The sequence below is a fragment of the Aulonocara stuartgranti genome, assembly GCF_965226115.1.
Source record: "Aulonocara stuartgranti genome assembly, chromosome: 5".
NCBI classification, from domain to species: Eukaryota; Metazoa; Chordata; class Actinopteri; order Cichliformes; family Cichlidae; genus Aulonocara; species Aulonocara stuartgranti.
In genome coordinates, this window is record NC_138943.1 from 16,428,185 (window position 1) to 16,450,327 (window position 22,143).

At 42.0% G+C, this 22,143-nt stretch overlaps 1 protein-coding gene across 3 annotated transcripts in view; it reads right to left on the reverse strand.

Moving 5' to 3' along the window:
* Positions 1-21,869, reverse strand: part of cacna2d2a (calcium channel, voltage-dependent, alpha 2/delta subunit 2a) — a 179,509-nt gene extending 157,640 nt beyond the window's left edge. For 2 of the 3 annotated variants that reach the window (XM_082534147.1, XM_082534145.1), the window contains exons 1-3: positions 21,353-21,869; positions 17,167-17,248; positions 17,058-17,087 (exon numbers count right to left, since the gene is read on the reverse strand). In XM_082534147.1, coding sequence (XP_082390273.1) covers positions 17,058-17,087; positions 17,167-17,248; positions 21,353-21,468 — 228 coding nt within the window. In that variant the 5' untranslated portion in view covers positions 21,469-21,869. The remainder of the gene's footprint in view (positions 1-17,057; positions 17,088-17,166; positions 17,249-21,352) is intronic. The other variant, XM_082534146.1, reaches the window with a different exon arrangement.
* Positions 21,870-22,143: the final 274 nt, after the last annotated feature.

Consider the following 22,143-nt stretch of genomic DNA (forward strand, 5'->3'; position numbering starts at 1 on the left):
TCAAGCACTGTTATTGGTACTGGAATAATACTAGCGCAAATAGGACCGATATTTTGTTTCTGTCCTCCGCATGAGGCCAAATCATAGGTGTGTTTTACTGTGTTAACTTATTACTGTGGAAAGTCATTTAGTGGTCATTGAAATGTGTTCAGAATTTGATAATTAATGTTGATTCATCTCATAAATCATGACATACTGCTCTCCCCTACATAAGCTGCCTTTCAAATTTAAAAGTATCAGTAATGCTGGTTCTGTATTTAGCTACTCACTATCTCCAACTATCAAACCTTCACTTGGATAGCAAAAACATATATATTTAAACATCAACATCAAAATTGTAAGGCTGCGCGTGCACTCCCTCTTAAAGCATATTTTCACTTACAAATTACATAAATGTAATTTTTAGAAGACACGGTTGCTATACTGTATGTTTTTTGTAAATATGGAATATGAATGCGTACACATACACGAGTGTATGCTTGAAGCAGCAATTGTACTGGTGGAGCAAATCCCATCAAACAACGGGGCCCTGGGAGAAGGGCCAGAGGCAGAGATGAGAGCGAGTCCAGCTCGAAGCCAAATAAGGGGGTGGACAGATTGCGGAGGGAGCGGGAGCTTCACTTCCAGCTTTTGAAGAGAAAGATAACAAGGCAGAAGACACGATGATTTACAGAATTAAAACACTGTAGGTAGCACTTCTGAAGACCCCTCTCAGAAGGCAGCAGAGAGTCCTTACTGCCTACATGATCAAAAATTAAAACAGTTTTCTAGGACTTCCACAGCAGTCCTGTGTTTGAGAACCACCCACTGCTGAGGCAAGCCAATTAAAGTTATTCAGAACTGTGACCAATCAATCACAGACGAGGCAGGTGGAGGAGGAAGAGAAGAAGAAGAGGACAAAACCTCAGAGACTTCGGCGCAACCAAACTCTCTCACATGCAAACACCCATAAAAAGACACAAATATATTTTGCTCACAATGGAGAATAAGCGTCACACCTACCACTTCACACATGCAGAAGCACTCCCTCTGCAGTGGAGTGAATAAAGCACTTCACACCTGGAATTTTCTAGGGCATCACGCCACTCCACATTACCAGTGCAACCCATTCAGGGAACTGTACCCAGTTGTTTCTTTCTGTCAAGCGCAGATAGCACCAAAGACATGTCATGTGGTGCCTGAACAATCAAACAGAAGAACCAATGAAAATCGCACAAGCATGTGAACACACGCTTCGCAAGTAATGCCAAGAGACAGAGACAAGGGGAAGAGATTTGCAGCATCGGCAAAATAAAGCATCTTCCTTTGACAGGGCTGGAGCTTTAGCAGACCCCCTAATCCTATTTTGACACATAATGCTATATTGTCTTCCTTTAAACAAGTGCAAGGCCTTCTCTTCTCCCCAAAAAGCCTCTAGTAGGATGAATGCATCGGCCTTTTGTCTTCCTTGAATTCATCAGGCAATTAGTTACACAAATATAGTCCCCTAATGTATCAGAGTGCATGTCAGTGAGAATCAGACACTGCGACCATCCTGGTTAGTTTCATGCTGACACTCAAGAAGCCATTTCCCCCCGGCTGGCTTCTCCTACTCTGTCCTAGTAATTCATTTCATTGGATGTACACACAGCAACAAGGTCCAGAGTTCAAATCCAGAGACTTTCTATGTGGATTTGCATGTTCTCCAAGTGTTTGCACAAAGACTAAAACGTATAAAACACAGAGACTCTTAATCTCGTTCACTTCCTGGTAAAATAAAGGTAAGCTGCTTCATGATGTAGCATGTAGCACTGTGTCTTTCAAGCCTGCATTATTGATGTCAGTCAGATGACTTTACCCTAGGACTCAGCGTTTACATCACAAGAAGGAAAAACAGGCTTTTCTTTGAAGTCAAGGGTGTAGAGGAATCTTCTGACGGTTTCAAAATAAAATATTTTAGAGTTAAGATTTAATAACGATCATTAGAAAATCATACTGGATCAAATACTGGAGGTTTTCAACAGCTTTTAGCAAGCTGGGGAAAATATTAATCATAATTTTAAAAAAAAACAAAAAACAGACCTCATGTGAAACTGAAGACGGGGGACTGGCGCTACATAATCTGGTTCCACTTTTTCCAAACTGTCATATTTTTTATTGCAAAGCTATTTCTAGTAATTGCTCCTAACGCTAACCCAGAGATATCAGCATGCATCCCAGGGTTGCACTCTGCAGATATACCTATGTATTTTCATTTATACAAACACCGCCAACCAGTGCCAGGCCATCAAGCTCGGGAGCTGAGGAATCCTTGTAACCTTCCCCGGTGTCAGAAAACCAATAAAAAGGCAGAAAAATAAACAGTGTGTGGTTGCATGCCCTTCTGTTCTCCTGTCAGCTCAGGGGAGGCTGGGGCTGGGAGTAATGGTGCTGACCAGCTCCCTCACACTGCATAACATTTAACCGACTTCTGGTTTTATGTGCCTCTAATGTCCAGTTATTTTCTCATGGTTTTATTTTTTATTTTTCCCATGGTAAATACACAGTAGCTGTCAGAGAAAGCACACAAACAGAGAGGCAAGCAGAATAAAAAGTCGTTTGCTAGCAGACTCTACGTTTTCACAACCCTTCGGACACCACTGGGACGGCTAATGAGACATCTCGATGGGGATTCGTCCAGGTTTAAACAGTACATCCTCGGCAAAAGCGCAACTGGATAGAAATGTAGACAAACAATGGTGCATAATTTATTACTGTATCAATGCATCACAATTAGCCGTACTTAACCTCGGTGCTCTAGTGCCTAACGAAATGGCCCCATTATGCCACGCTCAATCTTAATTTAGCACTGTGTAAAAAACAAACAAACTGCAGACCCTCATTGATTTGACATTTCTATTCCATTGACATTGTAGTTGCATCAATACAGAAGGATACTACAGAAAAAACCCTGTTACATTACTATTACATTATTCCGTTACACAAATGGCGTTTCTAGTGTTTACCTCGTATTTCTCGCAACAAGAAAATTCAAAAGCAACAGGCTAAAATGCATTTTTAATGCAAACACCTTCATAATGTTCAGTTCATTCAGTGTTTTTGGACGTAAGCTTAAATTATTTTATTTTACAATATTATTCTGCTTCTATCTAAACCAGCACACCCGAAACCACTTAGTGATGCATGTCTCTGTTCGCTTATCTGATTTAGAAGTTCTACATACATAATATTAAACATTTGTTCAATTATAAAGTGGGAAAAAGTCATGATTGCATTATATTCCTTACAACCTAAGCGTAATTTTATTTTTTTTTAGCACAGTTACTTAACTGTTTTTGCCCTACCATAACTTGTTTAGCATGTTTAGTTTTAATTACGGTCCAAGAGGAAAGTATCAAACACTTTGAGCGTACATAATAATCAACTGCAAATTTGGTGCCACAAAAATGCAGAGAAAGCCTCTATTTGTCCACAGCTTTTGCTGCTGATGTAAAATGTTTTTTAAAAAGCTGCAGTGAATTAATCACCCATTTTAACGGACAGAATAAACTATGGTGTACACTGACGTGAGCTACGCAATGACTCAGGGATACTCAAGCCAAACACAAGCCACGGGTAAAGAATACGAGAGCCAGAGAGTCAACTGTTGTTCAGAAATAGCCTCTGATGTTTCACACAACTAGATAACAAGTAGCTGTTGTGTAAGGTCCAGGCCAGAAGATAGAGGGGGAAGGGCAGAAGGAGAACAGACAGAGGAGGCCTGAGCACGCTCCATCTCTCATTCCTTTAAAGGTAACTGCTCGCATTGAGAGGAGGGACCTTTAACTCTTCTGTAAGCCATGTGTAGTCCAAGGAAGCCATTAAATCACAGAATGAATGGGATTGATCAGCCCTCACATAATCATCTACTGACGGATGAGCCTGCAGAGGGACTGAGGTGTGAGGTGTGTGTGTGTGTGGGGGGGGGGGGTTGAAGCTGACATCAGCTATAGGAAAAAAGGAGGTGTGGTGTGAGAGCACAGGAGATGTCTAGCATAGGATTCCGCATTTCAGACAGATTATTGGAAATTTCTGTAGTCAGCAATACTGAGTAAATCCACCAGTGCACTTTAGAGAGATATCTGTTTGTCCAAGCTGGTTGTCTCGGCTGTGAGTAACCGTCTCTTTTTTTTGGAGTGGAGGAAGAGAGAAGGTTTAGAGAAGTAGAAAAGACATTTGAAATTGCATTCAAGTTCAAGTTCAAGTTCAACTTTATTGTCACTTCAACCATATACAGTTTAAAAATACACAGTGAGGCAAAACAACGTTCCTCCAGGAACCAAGGTGCTACAAGACAAGTTAGTGCAAAAAAAATAATAATATATAATATATCTAGTAATAATATTGTGCAAAAGAGCATTTACAGGTTGGTGTGTGCGATGGTTTGGTGGTGTAGGTCAGTGTGTTTGCGCTTTGTGTTGGTTAGTCAGTCCAGTCTCAATGTTTTGAGGTATTTGAGTTAAGCTGAGTGATAATGTTAGTGTATGTGTGTGTATGCGTGTTTATCAGTCAGTCCCTTTTTGCTGAGGAGACGGATGGCTTGTGGAAAAAAGCTGTTGCACAGTCTGGATGTGCGTGCCCGAATGCTTCGGTACCTTTTTCCAGATGGCAGGAGTGTAAAGAGTGTGTGAGAGGGGTGTGTCCGATCAGCCACAATGCTGGTGGCTTTGCGAATGCAGCGTGTGGTGTAGATGTCCTCAATAGAGGGTAGAGAGACCCCGATGATCTTCTCTGCTGTTCCCACTATCCGCTGTAGGGTCTTGCGGTCTGATATGGCACAGCTCCCAAACCAGACAGTGATGCAGCCGCTCAGGATGCTCTCAATAGTTCCTCTATAGAAGGTGGTCAGGATCGGTGGTGGAAGCCGGGCCTTTCTCAGTCTTCTCAGAAAGAAGAGACGCTGTTGGGCTTTCTTGTGCAGGGAGCTGGTGTTGAGGGACCAGCCGAGGTCCTTCTCCAGGTGTACACCCAGGAATTTGGTGCTGTCAACGATCTCCACAGAGGAGCCGTTGATGCTCAGCGGTGAGTGGTCGCCTCGTGTCCTCCTAAAGTCAACAACCATCTCTTTTGTCTTGTCAACATTCAGAGACAGGTTGTTGTCCTTACACCAGTCCGTTAGTCTCTGCACTTCCTCTCTGTACGCTGACTCGTCGTTCTTGCTAATGAGACCCACCACGGTCGTGTCATCAGCGAATTTAATGATGTGATTTGAACTGTGTGTTGCTACACAGTCATGAGTCAGCAGTGTGAACAGCAGAGGACTGAGCACACAGCCTTGTGGGGCCCCAGTGCTCAGTGTGGTGGTGCTAGAGGTGCAGTTCCCGATCCGTACTGACTGAGGCCTTCCGGTCAGAAAGTCCAGGATCCAGTTGCAGAGGGAGGTGTTCAGGCCTAACAGGCTCAGCTTTCCGATCAGTTGTTGGGGGATGATCGTGTTAAATGCTGAGCTGAAATCTATGTACAGCATTCGGACGTGTGAGTCCTTCTTGTCCAAGTGTGTCAGGGCAAGATGGAGTGCAGTGGAGATGGCGTCGTCCGTTGAGCGGTTATGGCGGTATGCAAATTGCATTGGGTCCAGTGAGGGGGGCAGCAGGGTCTTGATGTGTCTCATGACGAGCCGTTCGAAGCACTTCATGATGGTGGGTGTAAGTGCGATAGGGCGGTAGTCATTGAGACAGGACACAGAAGACTTCTTGGGCACGGGGACGATGGTGGTGGCCTTGAAGCACGTGGGGACAACGGCACTGCTCAGAGAGATGTTGAAGATGTCGGTGAGAACATTTGCCAGCTGATCAGCACATTCTCTGAGCACTCTGCCTGGGATGTTGTCTGGTCCAGCAGCTTTACGTGGATTGACTCTGCGTAGAGTTTTCCTCACCTCAGCTGTAGTGAGACACAGGACCTGGTCGTTCGGAGGAGGGGTGGTCTTCCTCGCCGCCACGTCGTTCTGCCTGTCGAACCGAGCATAGAAGTTGTTAAGCACATCTGGGAGGGAGCTGTCACTGTCACAGGCAGGTGGTGTCGTCCTGTAGTTAGCGATGGCTTGTAAGCCCTGCCACATGCGTCGTGTGTCGCCGCTGTCCTTAAAGTGGTTGTGGATTCTCTGGGCGTGTGCGCGCTTCGCCTCTCTGATGGCCCGAGAAAGTTCAGCCCTCGCTCTTCTAAGCGCCACCTTATCTCCCTCTTTGAAGGCAGAGTCTCGGGTCCTTAGAAGTGCACGCACTTCCGCAGTAATCCACGGTTTCTGGTTGGGTCGTGAGATGATGATCTTGGAGACAGTGACGTCATCGGTGCACTTGTTAATATAGCTGGACACTGATGATGTGTACTCCTCCAAGTCAGTGAAGTCGCCGTAAGTTGCAGCCTCTCTAAACATGTTCCAGTCAGTGCTCTCAAAACAGTCCTGAAGAGCAGAGATGGCCTGCATATAACAAAACCAAATCGAACTGACCAAATTGAACCAGAAGCTCATCAGCAATGTCAACAACATAAAGAAAAGACGGCTTTAGCGCTGCCGGTGCACACGTGCACGCTCATGACTGTGTGCGTGTGTGCACTGGCAGCACTAGAGGCGAGAAGGTCTGTGCTGCACTGAGATAAACTTGCTACCAGCATGTGGTCGGTGGTGCCGACTGATACAGTGTTGACCATCCGGCACAAAGATACAAACAGAGTGAGAATGAGGGAAAGGAAAGAAAGAGAGCACAAAAACAAAAACAAAACAGAACTTGAATGAAAACTGATTGAATCACATGTCCATTAATTGGCATTAAGTCCTTCCACCCTACGTTAACATGTGGGTATATTGATCTTGATGCTGCTATCAGGTTCCCAGCAAAGAGCAGTAAATGGCAGGCAGACAGGGCGTGGAGGCGAGCTGTCAGATCCTCAGAGTGCAGCGTTATAAACTGATATGTATAAGTCTAAATCATTCATGCTGATTATTATCTTGTCATTAAAATTATTTTTTTTTTTTTCTAAACTGAATTTGTGGAAACTGCTCTGACACGATGGGCATGTGTGTGATTTTTGCACGTTTATAAAAGTTCATGAATATACTTAATTACATGTACTGAAGTACTCCACTAAAAGTCAGTGGGAAATACTGTAGTTTTAACAGCCGTGCATTCATTTGCTGCATGGTCAGGATGTACTTGAGAGATTAAAATTTTACATAAAAAGGACCAGAGCTGTAGGAAAGCCCTCAAAGTTTACTTAGTTTTCTTTAGTAGTCATGGACACAAATCTCTATGGGGTTGCATCAGGAAGGGCATCTAGCATAAAAAAAACCAAATCAAACATGCAGCGCTCCCACTGTGGCCGCCCCTTGTGATTAAGGGAGCAGCTCGAGCTTTTTTTTTTTTTTTTTTTAATTAACTGGAGAATAAATCAAAGTAAACCAGTCTTGGGACTACCAAAGCATGCTGCACACAACTGGCCAGAATAAGCATGCAATACTTGGCCGAAGAGAAGGGAAAAAGATCATTGAAACAAGCACAATATTTTAATAGCACAAATATGAGTAATTAAACTTCTGCTATATGAGAGGGTGCCTAGGTTGGTCACACACAGGTGAGCAAATTCATAATGAAAAAAAGTACGGCAGCACTGAACTGCAGGCTTCCTTTAGACACAGCCGCCGATAACATACAATAAGCCTATTTATGCACAGCAGACTAGAACACATCCAAATATGCACAATATTTTACCAGACCCAAAAGTCCAATTTGGGCAACAAAAAAGTCAAATGCCCTTTTTGCAGCTTAATGATAATGTTAAACTGCTCGGCAGCACCTCGCCTTAAGCCAAAGCATTATCTTCATCTGCAGGCACGGTTGTAACACCCCAAATGTCACTTTGCACTCAGACGTTTAGGCGATAAATTTCCAACATGTCCAACATGTTCAAAATGTGTGTAAGGACATTCATCAGTGGCAGTATGTGAGTCTCTTTGGTTTGTGGTAGAGTGTAACCATGTTTCGAGGAACTATCACTCAGACGATAGTGGGACAACTGCAAAAGTTTTCAGCCTCTGTGAACAGCTGCATTGAGCTTCTTAAAGCTGCTGCGTTTTTTATAAGCTGGTTATCAAAAACTTTAAAAGAAAATAATCTTACTGTGCTATTATGATAACTGACCTGATAGCTTACTTAGAAAAACGTGCGATGTCTAGCTACTGGTGACTATGCTATGCAATGTTATTTTGCAATGATGCTTGCCATTTATTTTTAAGGCAAATTAAAGGCAATTTTATTACTGAAAGTGTTTTAACACGTTTATTTAGTCATCTATGTATTTCTTTTCCATTTGGCAGAGGTTGCTGTGATATTTAATGTGCCTTTTGCAACAAGGATAGCACCCTCTCTTTCTGCAGCCATGAAATTTATAAATACAAGATAATATATACACATATATGTATTATAAAGTCTGTGCTTATAATTACACAACCAGTGTCTAGTTAGACCTAGTGTACTCTGCCTTGTTGCAGACCAGAAGTAAGTTGCTGCATAGTTACCCCAAAGATTTTGCTCAAACATGTCTCAGATTCCTATAAATGAGTATCTGAATCCAAAGGGTTTGGAATATTTTTCAGTATTTTACAAAAAAAACAAAAAATGAAAGAAATGGCCCCCCCAAAAAATTAAACAGAAAATTTGTAATGTAGCACGTTGTTTCATTTCCTGTTCATCTCCATAAACCCTCTGTTTACATCCCGTCACCTACTAGCTGTGGCTGAATCAGTCTTAGTTAGCTCTGCTGCCCAAACAGTAATTCTTTTTAACTCTTAGTGAACATATTGAAGCTAAAAAAATCTCCCTACGTGCCTCCAACTGCAAAAATCTACACAGAAGAGAGACGGTGACTCAGATGAAATGGAGTACGAGCACAGAAATGTCAGATTCTTTAAAAGCACTCTGTGAGCACACCTGCTAGTGCTAATGCTAGCCACGTGAGGTATCTGAGTGTCACGCTTGTGTTTTTCTTTATAAGGCATAAGTGCAGACATGACTAATGTAGTTAATGCACAGGTGTCCCATAACCAGTTATGCTTTCATCTGTGTTATTGTGCGCTGTTGCCAATTTTGCTATCATTTGTTGTAAATCTCCACCAACACAACTGTGTGCAGTAGAGCACAGGGGTGTGTTTTAGTGGTAATTTCATTTAGGTGACTACTGTATCGTGCAATTGTCTGTTGCTGGTTGCTTTAAAGCTTTATTTGCTGCTGGCATATCGTGTTATGGCTGACAATGATATTGTGAGATTGAAGGAGCTGCTGGTGAGGAAAATTAGGGGCCAGTTTTGGCTAAACTATGTTTTAAGCAGCCGCTGTAAATATCAGAGTGGCAGCACACTTTGAGAAAAGGCACAAAGAAGGCAGGTGGCAGACTGAATAGAAAGAAGAACTTCACGATGCACTGTGATAGGCAAGGCCTATCATATCTTTCACTGGGGCCAGGTTCTGACAAGTTGCACTAGATTTATCCAAATGTTGTACACCCTGTCCTCTGTGACTCTGCAGAGCTGGTCGAGACATTCAGGGCTCAGTCAGGCTAGAGTAAAGACACTCAGCCTAAAACAGAAGTCTCCCTAACACCATTCAGAGCCTCAGATATGGAATAAGAACACTTAGGGCTCATTGAAAGTCGCCAAAGTGTGGAGCATGTAGCGATATAAGTTGTAGCTGGAGGTGTGTGAATCACCCAAGCATACCTATAAGTTGTTATTTTCCAATTGCGACCCTAGCCTTAACCAACACACAAATGCAGTCTCGTGTAGTGGATGTTACTTATAGTGGGACTTTCCTCTTAAGTAGGTATGCCCTGCAGAGGGGGTTACTTGTAGTGGTCATGTCTCGAAGGCATTCCCGCAGAACACACCAATCAAACCAAGTCCTTCTGCAGTCACTGATTACTGATTGGCAGCTTTTTCTTGCTTGGGACCATATCTTTGAGTCTGTCCACTCCATCCAGCTGATTGGTTTATCTTGAATTGCGACATGAAACCGCAGTTTTTTTTAGTTTAAACAAAGCAATCAGTCCAACGAGGGCTGCAGGAGGGCAAGCAATTAGCCATTCGGAATCATAGAGGGGGCTATTGTGTAGCTGCTGTGGTTAAATCCACGTAGATATATCGACCTTTAGTGATGGGAGAGGAAAGTCAAGTTAGGTACACCTGTTCAGCGGCTTTTTAAGGCAGATATCTAATCACAATGACAACAATTCAGTGCATTCGGGCATGTAGACATGAGCAAGATGAAGTTCAAAATGAGCATCAGAATGGGGAAGAAAGGCTTTTATTTTAGTCATTTTCACCATGCCATGGTTGTTGATGTCCGACAGGCTGGTATGAGTATTTCAGAAATCGTTCATGCACTGGGACTTTTTTCCTCATAACCATTTGTAGGGTTTACAGAGAATGGGCTGAAAAAGATAAAATATCCAGTGAGCGGCAGTTCTCTGAATGAATACGCTCAAATCAAACCTCAGATCTTCTCAAACTGGTTTTTTGAACATGGCAATGAGTTCGCTGCACTCAAACAGCTTCCGTGGTCACTAGGTCTCAATTCAAGAGAGGACCTTTGGGATACAGGAACTGTGTGATGCAGTTATGTCAATATGGACCAATCCTGTTCTATCATTTTGTTCAATCTATAAACATAACAAATAATCAATCAGTCATATATTTGATTCGCCATTAAATCTTCAGTGTATTGTTTTATTTTGTCTGAGCAACCCCCCAGCATGCAGCCAAAATATTAAATCTTCTCACTTGATGGGCTTTTAACCAGTAACTCGTTTTTATTTTTGCTTTCAAAAATAACTCCAATAAATCTTCAAATATCTAAATAATTATTATTATTGGATTAATGGAATTTTTGCAAGTCTGTATCTCTGATTAACCATCTGTAACGACAGTATGTGGGCGTGGGCGCGCTGCTCATGTGTTCCCTATTAAAACTGCTTTGAATAAGCCCGAGGATAAGAAAACAATGCCAGTGTCCACCACCGCCTCTCATCATCACCACGTACTGTAACACATCAAAAGCAGCGGCACGGAGGATAATGAGGAGGATAAGGACTATAAACAGCATCTGTCTGCTCATATTTAAATTTACCAATTCTCGTCCTTTCCCTCTATCATTTCATCCATCTCAAGTAGTTTGACACTAAATATACACACAAAATCGCCTGAACATCAATCTCAATTGTCAAGCCATCCTTCATTCCTTTTCTCTCTAAAAAACCCTCCTCCGCTCTGAAAGCCGCCCACTCTCCTTGTCTATCTGCGCTCTTCCATTTGAAACTTCCAACTCCTCCAGTGCACTCACCCTCTAGCTTTCTTTCACTCCCCTGGGCGAGAAGAACATCTTGACCAAACCTGGGCCAAATATATTAGAGCGTGATTTTATTAAACATTTGAAGAGCTTGAATCTTCTTATTTATCTTCAGAGGGACCTGAACATTTGGAACAGAGACGCACATCTGTGAGCTGCTTTAAAAGTCAACCAATTCGGAGCATGTTTTTTTTTTAAGTATGTTTAATGAGATTTTTTGATATAAGGAAAAAAAGGGACACAAAAAAAGGGACACAAAAAAACAACAACAGACAACACAACAGCAAGGGCTAAAAAACACAAATAAGACAAAAGATTACACTGCAAAGACAAAAATACTACTTCAACACTGGCAATAAACAGAAATAAAACGCTAAGGTGGTAGGCTAAGTTATTGGTGATCGATCAAACAGGACTTTGTTTTAATACATGGTCTAAAAATGGCTGCCCCACATCAAAGAAATTACTAAGTTTGTCCGCTAATGTGTACCTAGTTCTCTCCATACGCTTTACTAGTCCCTAAGGACCCCAAAGCGCTTTACACATCCAGTCATCCACACACTGGTGGCAAGCTACATTGTAGCCACAGCCACCCTGGGGCGGACGGACAGAGGCGAGGCTGCCGGACACTGGCGCCACCTCTGACCACCACTAGTAGGCAAACAGGTGAAGTGTCTTGCACAAGGACACAATGACCGAGGCTGTCTAAGCCGGGGCTCGAACCGGCAACCTTCCGATTACAAGGCGAACTCCCAACTCTTGAGCCACGATCGCCTGATTTTGAATTGAGGTACAATATCCGACTTCCAGAGAGTCAAGATAATTTTCTCAGCAATTACCATTCTGAACAAAACTGTAGTTTGTGCAGCAGACCTGAGGTGTAAAAGGGAAGAGGAAGATCCAAACAATGCAATTATTGGGTCTGGCTCTGTGCAATTATATATATCAGAAAATAATTTAAAAATGTCCAACCAATAGTTATGCAATTTGGGACAAGTCCAAAATAAATGAGTGAGAGAGCCTTCTCCAAGTTTACAACGATCACATATCGGACTAATAGAAGGAAAAATCCTGTGCAGTTTAGTTTTTGTATAATGAAGTCTGTGAAGCACTTTGAATTGAATTAACTGATGCCTTGCATTTATAGAGCAAGAATGGATCCTACACAGACTCCTCTCCCACACCTCATCTCCTATTTGCAAACCAAGCTCCTCCTCCCATGCCATCTTCAAAAAGTCAGATTTAAAATTGAAATACTCAGAAAAAGCTTTCACAAAACCAACAACCAATTTTTTAGAATCCGGGGAACTCAGAAGGAGTGTAAAAATTGACCCCTCTTCCGGAAGAGATAGAAAATTAAGAATACTCTGACGAACAGTTTCTTATCTGTAAATAATGAAAAAAATGTGATGCAGGGAGAGAGAACTTGTTTTGCAACTGAGTAAATGATGCAAACTGCCTGTCAATATATATAAGTCTTTGAGAGTAATAATACCTTTCTGTGTCCAGACCTCAAAAGAGGGATCTAAACATGAGGGTGGAAATGCATGATTACAATATACAGTATTGGAGTGTGGATCGAAGTGTCTGGTAGAGCACAACCTTTTTTGATCTGACTAAAGATTTTAACGCAGTTCAAAACTGTAAAATTATTGACCTTGGTTCGCGGATTAGAGGACGAAAAAAGAAGAGCAGGGAGGGAACTATTCTCAACCCCACCACTCTCTATGACCACCCAAGGTGGGTATCGGCAGACATGACCTTTTTGTACCCTTCCTGCCAGTAAGCAAGAGTTCTAGCATTTGCAGCCCAATAATAAAACTGAAACAATGGCAGAGCAAATCCACCCTTAAGTTTAGACTTACATAGATGAACTTTTGATATCCTGTGAGTTTTAAAGCCCCAAGCAAATGGTAATACTACTGAGTCGATCACTTTAAAAAAAATTGCTTATTCAAAAAAATAGGTAAGTTTAAAAATAAATATAAAAATTTAGGAAGGGAAACCATTTTAATTACATTAATGCGACCTACCATGGAAATAGGGAGAGCCCTCCATTTCTCAATGTCCTTTTTCAATTTTTCAACTTGTTCAAGATAATTCAACTTGAAGATCAATTTAGGATCCTTAGGCAAAATAACACCTAAGTATTTCAATCTGTCTGTAATTTTAAAAGGCAAAATTTAAAAAAAAAAAAAATCAACATCCAAGTTTGCAGTTAAAGCCACAAACTCACTCTTCTGCCAATTAATTGTATAACCTGAGATTTCCCCAAACGACCTCACCACATCTAAAAGTACAGGAACAGATCGCTCAGGATTTGACAAGAACAAAACAACATCATCCGCATATAAAGAAATGTAGTGCTTGATATTCCCCAATCGGACAGGGTCAATAGAGGGCTCATTCCTAATGGCTACTGCAAGAGGTTCAATAGAAATAGTGAAAAGCAAAGGGTTCAAAGGGCAGCCTTGTCATGTCCCGCGGTGTAAAAAAAAAAAGGCGCTGATCTATCTTGGTTAGTAAGAATGGAAGAAGAAGGATGCCTATATATCATATGATATAAACTGTTCGCCTAAACCAAACTTCTCCAGTACCCAAAGCATATAGGCCCACTCGACCTGGTCAAACGCCTTTTCAGCATCTAAGCTCAGTACTGCGATCGTGGAAGCTCCCCAGTGCCTATGATACATAATATTCATCAATCTTCGAACATTAAAGAAGGAAAACCTCTGGGGGACAAACCCAGTTTGATCCAGATGGATAATTGACCCAACATGTCCATTTAATCTGTTTGCCAAAATTTTAGTGAAAATTTTCATATCCAAATTCAACAAAGCAATAGGTCAATAACAAAGAAATATTAGCTTCATATAGCGTACGGGGCAATGCTTGAGCGGAGCATGTTTTTTTGTTGTTTTTTCCTTATTTACTTGTGCGACTTCGGACTGTCTTGGCCTTTCTCTCTCTTTCACCCACTACCTCGCTTGTCAGAGAAAATAAAATCTCGACCGAGACCAACTGAGCATGCCACATTACATTCAACTTAGTTCCCTTGTCTCTCCCCATGTAAGACAAACTCAAAAATAATTTGCACACACTTTACATTTTTTGTCTCTGAGAATAAACTGCGCATGAAGAGGAAGGGGGCGCAGAGGGAGGCAATCTTGTTACCAGCCGGCATAGCCCTGGGAAGATTTCTATCAGACACACGTATAGAGAGAGGCATCCATTTAGAAAATGGCTTTTCTAGGCATGCTGGGCCATTTAGCACACCCTGTGACGACTCCTGTTTGGGGCAATGATAAATGTTCTTTCGCACCCGGCCTGTGCACACAGTCAGGCCACCGCATACACATGCACACACAGCCATATGGGCACCCCACGCAAACCATCGCCAGGCAGACGCAGCGTTTTCAGAAGAGAGTGGCTTCACTGGGTTTGGTCCACAGAATAAACTCGAGTCACCGCCAGTGAAAATTAGTTTAAATCCACAGAACTTAAATCCTACTGAGCATTTAACGTCATGTCAACACCACTTTGCAGCTTTAGGAATCATTAAGTTCAGGTTCATTCAGCTATACATGCTGAATGAGTTTTATAATGAGTAGTAATATGACAGCCTTTTTTGGCCATTTCCAACATTTAGTGAAGAAAAGAATGGAGTAATTTAACAATAATCAGAAATCCAAAACAAAACATAAAAAATTGTAACATAAGCCAACAAATCTAAGGGGGATATTGCATCAGGAACATTGTGTTGCAGGTCATTATTGACGGAAGTGATCGGGTCGTGACAGCCGTCCAAACTGCTAGTTAAACCCGAGCCATGGGATAAAACAAATTGTCCGTTTTACAGCCTTCCTCCTGACAGAGACATTACCCATGAAGTAACAAACGTGTTTGTGTGATTTATGGCAGCAGCATTTCTTTTCAATGACAGCAGACATGTGAATGTGAAGAAAAGTGACTTATTGCTACAGCTGAACTGCACTAAATGTGAATGTTTTCTGTCTTTACACTACAAGAAAGTGGGGAAATGTGGAGGGTTTTTATTGGTTACTTTTCAGTGGATTTACAGACCCGGCCAACTTGAGATCAAAATTGGCAGCAAATTATCACCAAAATGCACAAGCTGAGTTGTTTTTTGTTTTTTTTAAAAAGAGGGTAGTACTTTAGTAGTTTATTAACCTTTTAGATCAGTTAAAGGGTGATCGGCAACTTTATACGTTGAGAAAACTCTTCAAACTCTTTAGCTGAAAAAGCCTTTCTCCACCCAGTTTATCCCCATCTACACCACATTTAAATCAATAATGTTTTAAAAATGACAATATTCTTGAGATAGAATACATTTTTCAGATACTTTGACTTTCAAACAATGAGTCGCCTTATTTTTAAAGTCTACTGCCTGTGTAGATATCCACACTACCCAGTGGGAGCAACAAAAAAGCAAAAGGCAAATATTTTAGCAGGTAAACACTCTCTCTGTGTTTTGTTTACACTGGATGAGTGCTAAAAATCAACCTGTCTCTATCATGCTGTCTGAGTGCACGCCTGATATCCACTAATGGTCATTACCCTTTACAGCAGCGCGATTTCTGTCAGCTTACTTCCTCCTCTCTGGGATCCATCAGTGTCGCCACTATACTAACAGCTGTCATGGAGCCTGAGATCTCTCAGCTCAGCTCCAACCACAAGTAAAATACTCATCATCCAGGTTTTTATGTGATTTATAGACACAGAAATATGATTCATATGTAATTTTGCTGATAGTTCACTATGCTAAATACTGATAAGAATATAACCAGACAGGTATAATTATGTTTAAGTTAACCAATATAATAATGTGAAAATACAGCAACCATTCTAAGGGCAGGCCTAACTGAAAGCCTGTGTAGAAACGGCCTTAAGAAATATGAGGGTGTGTGAGGAATGACGTGCCACAGCGGACGCTCTGATCTCTGAATGTCTGACTTTAAAAATGTATGATTTCATAAAATTTACCAGATGAATAAAGGGAAGACATTGGGATGATTTCGAGGCAGTCAGGACTGGGCGAGCCCCCTCACCCACATCGGCTTCATCTGAACTCTGCGTTACGTACTGGGTAAGACTCATAGGATCAGAGGCTAGGACCTTTTTAACAGAGAGCTGAACCAGACTTCCTATAAAGGGATCGTGGGCCCTGCAGATCAACATTGCTATCGCACTAACCACTGTTGCTGCTGGAATTAAAGCCACAGGCTCCGTACTGGCTGGATGAATCATTTTCATCTACACAGCAATAATGAAGCATTTATTTCAGGGTGAATGACAAACTCTGGAAACGTGGCCAACACGCGCACGCAGCACAAATATGATGAAACTGTGTCAGTCACACTATGCTAAACCATCTGCCTATCACAGGACAGACACATGGTGCAAAAAACCAGAAGGAAACACTTAAATAGACACTTAAATATCCAACACCATAATCATGCCTAATGTGTGTCTCGATTTTTTAAATGCTTATTTCAAATTAAATGAGCAATCAATCTAGAGGTTACTAGAAGTTAAGGGGGATCCGGCCAAAGGAAAATTCTTGACAGCAAAAGATGATTTGGAAAAAAGGCAGTCATCTCCACTCGTGAAGTTATGTCACACTAATATAGAAGATCACTGCTTCTATATTATCTCACTTCATCACTCAAGTCAACACAGTACCTTAAAGATATCCACACCCTCACGCTGGACCTTGAAGAGGAGTGCAATCATACTGATTAATAATGCAGGAAAATGCGGGGCGTCACTTGCAGGCGTGACGTCAACTTACCGATCTCATCTGCTGAGCTCCGGTGACGTGCTGCAGAACCTTTTCCAGCTCCTTCTCAATGCGTCCAGCCCAGTGAATCATTCTGCAAAAGTAAAGTTAAGACATTTTCAACATTATCATTTCAACATCATCACGAAAACTTTCATTTCTCTACCACTGCGTATAAGTGAGTGCATTTGCAAGACGGCGGCAGTGTGTGGCTCTCTTTCTGCTGGAAAACTGCCACACTCTGCCCCTTTTGGGATGCCTGTCTGGAAGTATCACTATCCTATCTCCAGTTAATGTCTGGGTTGGTCATCAGCATCTTCTCTCCCCATCACATCTTGCATGTATGTGTTCCGTCCAGGACCGGCAGCGTACGTGCCTGTCTACGCTCGGCTGGGATCAGCGGTTCTACAATAAAACTGCTCAGGTCTGACAGAAGTGCAGCCTAAGCAGGAGCTGATCTCCGTTAGACGGAGCCAAGTTTGGAATTAAGAGATCAAACGACTGGAGCTCATCACTGTATATCTCTCAGCAAGCAACAAATGACTTAATGGATGAAGATTTTTACCAGATCACTTTAGAGAAGCAGCAGGGGCCAACCTGCCAACCAAGATTCATGCTGAACAACTCATGTGAAAAGCCAAGAAGAAATTTTCACAGAAAAAAAGGAGAACAAAAAAAAAACCTATTATGAAAGCTCATCTTTCAGCAATCAGATGAATAAATTATGTCATGTGTTTGCTAGCCAACCGCTGATTCCATGCCAACCTTTTTCCTTTCAGCAGCCTGCAGATAGCTAATCACTAGCATCAACAACACAGCCGTTTGTCTTTTAATATGATGACGGAGACAAATGTCATCTTTAAATGTCAGATTTGCTCTGAAGACAAGAGGGGAGACAGATTTATTAAATTGCACAAATCTGCCAAGTAGTGACAGCGCCCGCCATAATCACCAAGCCAGAGCGGGCTTCATCAAGCGAGTAACAGCAGAGCAAACACGCCAGCGAGTGAGCAAGTTCCCTGTGTTTATAGGGACCGTGATTAAAGGAGAGCAAGAGGGCCTCTAAAAGGAGCAGAGAAGGGGGGGAAGCTGTGACTATAAAAAGGTCATTCAATATGAAATGAAAACAAGTTTACAGTGAGAACAGAGCTGAGCAGGACACAGTGATACTAACAGTGAGGGACAATACCTCTGTCCCCGAGCCAGGCAGACTTCTTACGCAACCCCTTTAGTCTGGATACTACACACAACATGATAGATAGATAGATAGATAGATAGATAGATAGATAGATAGATAGATAGATAGATAGATAGATAGATAGATAGATAGATAGATAGATAGATAGATAGATAGATAGATAGATAGATAGATAGATAGATAGATCTTATATTACAGTTTGGCAGTAACTTAATATTTTCATTTACCTTTTCATTGTGTAATCTCTAACATTATTGTGTCTCATATTGTGATAAAAGTATCTATAGGTCATTTATACACACGTGCACTGATGCACAAAGGCCTGGTTTCAGTCTAAGTTGAATACATTTAGCACTTAATATAACATCTGTGCCATATTTATATTCTGTGTGTGAACAGACTACACGACTTGCATCGCACCAGGTCAAATAAAGCTGGAATAACAATGTTTTAAAGCACAAAGCAAGAAGTTGGAGACTGCGTGGCAAAAAATATCTTGCAGTATGAAGTATGTTCATTCAATAGCAGCTGCAGAGATAGCAGGACGCTGTTGTTTGGTAAATTATATGCATTACTGTGGCCTAATGCTCAGTGAGTGCTCGGAGACCTTCTGCATTATGAAAGCTGTGATCTCTCTTCAATTGACAAAAGTTGTCATAATGCACTACATGAAAGCCGACTGGTGCTCTCTGGCTCTCTGTAGTCCAAAGCAGCAGTACAACTTTGCCATTTGCCTTCTTGTGTTTTGATTCGTCTTAGTTGTTTTATGATTTATGTTAGCCAAACATTATGGAAAAGCAGAAAGTGTGATGAAATGAGTTTGGATGGAAGACCTGTGTGAGTCAGACCCATACTGTCACTACGCTCATTCGGCCGCAATGGATCTCATCATTCGAAGTGCCACTCTCATCTATCTATTAGGGCAGAAGGTGGGCTATTTTTGTGTGTGGTCATATCATCTGGTGCAAAGTGCTGATGATATTTTGACTTTTAGATTCCAGTTATCAACTTTTTTTTTTTTTTTTAAATGAGGAAATAACTTCCCTGCAGCTACCTCTCAGTCTACCACAGACACCTACATACACACTAAATTATAAGCATAAACAACACTTCAGTGTAATATTTAGTACTATGCAGACCATACTGGTAGATGGCAAGCTGTAGAAAACGCACACTTTCTGGAGACTGCTGTGAAAACGAAGCGAGCATCCTTATACGTGCATTTCTTCAGCTAGACCTCGAACACGGAGAAGCTCTGACCCGTGCATGGGCGTGTTTGTGTGTCTGTGTGTGTCAGCAATATACATCAAATAAACTGCCACCATTGCTCCCAATACACTTCAATTAACTGTCAAATTCTGGCAAATACCACAGTGATGTGGGTGACCCAAAACCCAGTTTAGAAATCTCAAGAGATGACAGACTGCATATATAACCAGCCCTACAGAATATTTAGCTTCTCTTTATCTGCTTAAACAAGGACACTGGGAAAGTAAGAAATAATGACACAGTTTCTCTATTAAAAAGGAACAATAGTGTATAGTTAAAGAAAACGTAGTTTTGGAAAATAAACGTGTCTTTAAACGGGGGGAGATGGAAATTAGGGTTGCTTAAAAGTCATAATAAACTGAATTTCAGGGTTTTGTTTGCAAAGTAACTCGGGTGTAAGATAAATTAACTGCATCACTTACAGAGCTAAAACAATCAAATCAGTGATCCGGTAAATTGTAGTTTTAAGTCAATCCACAGTAGAATAAAAGATAACTGATTTTTTTTTTTTTTTGAAAGTCACCTTGGCCATCGAATTAACAGAGCCCCGGAGATTTTAAAGACATGATCTGGTTGATGCATCACACAGGAATCATTTCTGGGAGCCTGACTGACTAAACAGCACTTCGGGCTACACACAGTCTTCGCATCAGATCGTCACGTCATGGTTATTATAAAGAGGGCGACATTTGGAACGATACTTCAGTGTGAGCCTAACTGTTGCACTCACGAGGGTTTATTGTTGCATAAAGAGGATTATCGGAACTCTGAAATACAATCTTAAGTGAAGTAATAGCCATTGAAAGAAAAAAAAATAGGGAAAAATATTTTTTGGGGGTAAATTACTGACTCTCATTGAACAGTTGACGGTGCACAGGTGGTAAACTGTCGCGGTAAACATTTGGCTTCAGTCGCCTTTGCGCGTCCTTCAAGGTGAAATTATTATAATGTTCGCATAAGAGAAGGGAATGGGGGTATAAATGCTAAATATTCCCCCCAACAGATGTGCGCTGAATAATTCCAGAAATAGCTTTTTTTGTTGCTGTTGTTTTTTGTTAGTGTGTTTGTATTTTTGCTTTATTTTTTGTGCTCTCCTCACAGCTGGATGCTTTACTACTTTCTGCGCCCTGCGGTCACTTGTAATGCTGCCCTCAAGTGCGTCTAAATTTCGAGTGTGACGTTTCCACATTTAGAGTCTGAAACAAAATGAGCCATTAAAAGCAAAAACAAAACAAAAAAACACACCCTGAGGTGAGATAGATATGATTACTTTCACGGTGCGAGTGCTTTTAGAGACTTTGTAGAGGACTGCGTCTAAGCGGGATATTCTCCCTCCTGCACTGACAGCAAAACAACACTCGGACTATCTCTTTAATATTTTTGTATTTTTAACTATCGCTGGCACTGTGTTTTCTCCCCCCACCTCCTTTTTCTTTCGCCACATGTGCGTACTCCATGTTGACTGTCACTAGCGGAATAAGACTTTGGGCTTTAATGCCAGTGCCCACCAACACCACCACAACAACAACACAAGCCGTGTGAGAATGACACTCATAACGCAGCATCGGAGACGGAAGCTGCGTCTGCGTGTCAGCATCAGGGACAGCGGCTCATCTCGCACCAAGGTAAGCGCCGCTTCATGTGCAGGCTCGTCTGGGGCCACCTGTCCTAGTTCCGCACTCCGCACCCCCCCAGTTTATCCTCCCCACCAAAACCGTGCAGGGTACTTACGTGTAGTGCTGTGGGAAGAGGTGGGTCCCGGCTGTCGGCGTGGAGACGCATATGATAAGTACAGTTTGGATTGTCAAGAGGCAGAAGACACCGTACGACTGTGCGCAGATCGCCATTTTCCATTAAATATTCAAGAAACTGAGATAAATAAGAGAAGGACCGGAAGGACAGTCTCTCACAGCTGAGCTAAGAATAACCGAGCTCCGGAGAAAGTGTGTAGTGGGAGGTGATGGTTGGCGGAGGCTTCTGGACACTTCAGCCCGGCAGTGAAATCTCAATCAGAGACGCACACGAAGAATTGGCAGCTGAAGACACGGGAGATCAGGATCGGGAAGATGCTCTGCCGCGGCTGCCGATGTGCCTGGCTGCCTATTTGCGCGCTCGCTTTCCTCCCTCCCTCTCCGTCGCCGCGCACATTTGCTCCTTTTCTCTCCCAACGTCTCCAATGTAACAACCATACAAGGTGAAGCTGGTCGCTGTGCCGCTTCAATTTTCCCATTGTGACTTTCAAAATAAAACAATGTGACGCCTTTAGGCCAGTATCCAACAGAAAAGAGACCAAAAACCTGCCAAAAGTGTTTTTTTTAATCAGAAAATACCCGAAATTCAGCGGTCTTACATCATATGAGCATTTTTTGACCACATATGATGCGCTTTTTTCACCAACTTCGAAAATTAGCTGCTTTTTTAAAGGAAGCTCTCTGGCTAGATTTAAGCTTTAGAGTTGTAGGATTTTATTTTTGTAAGCCTGGTAGCTCAACTTCCTGTAATCGCCTCGTCCATCTGTGACA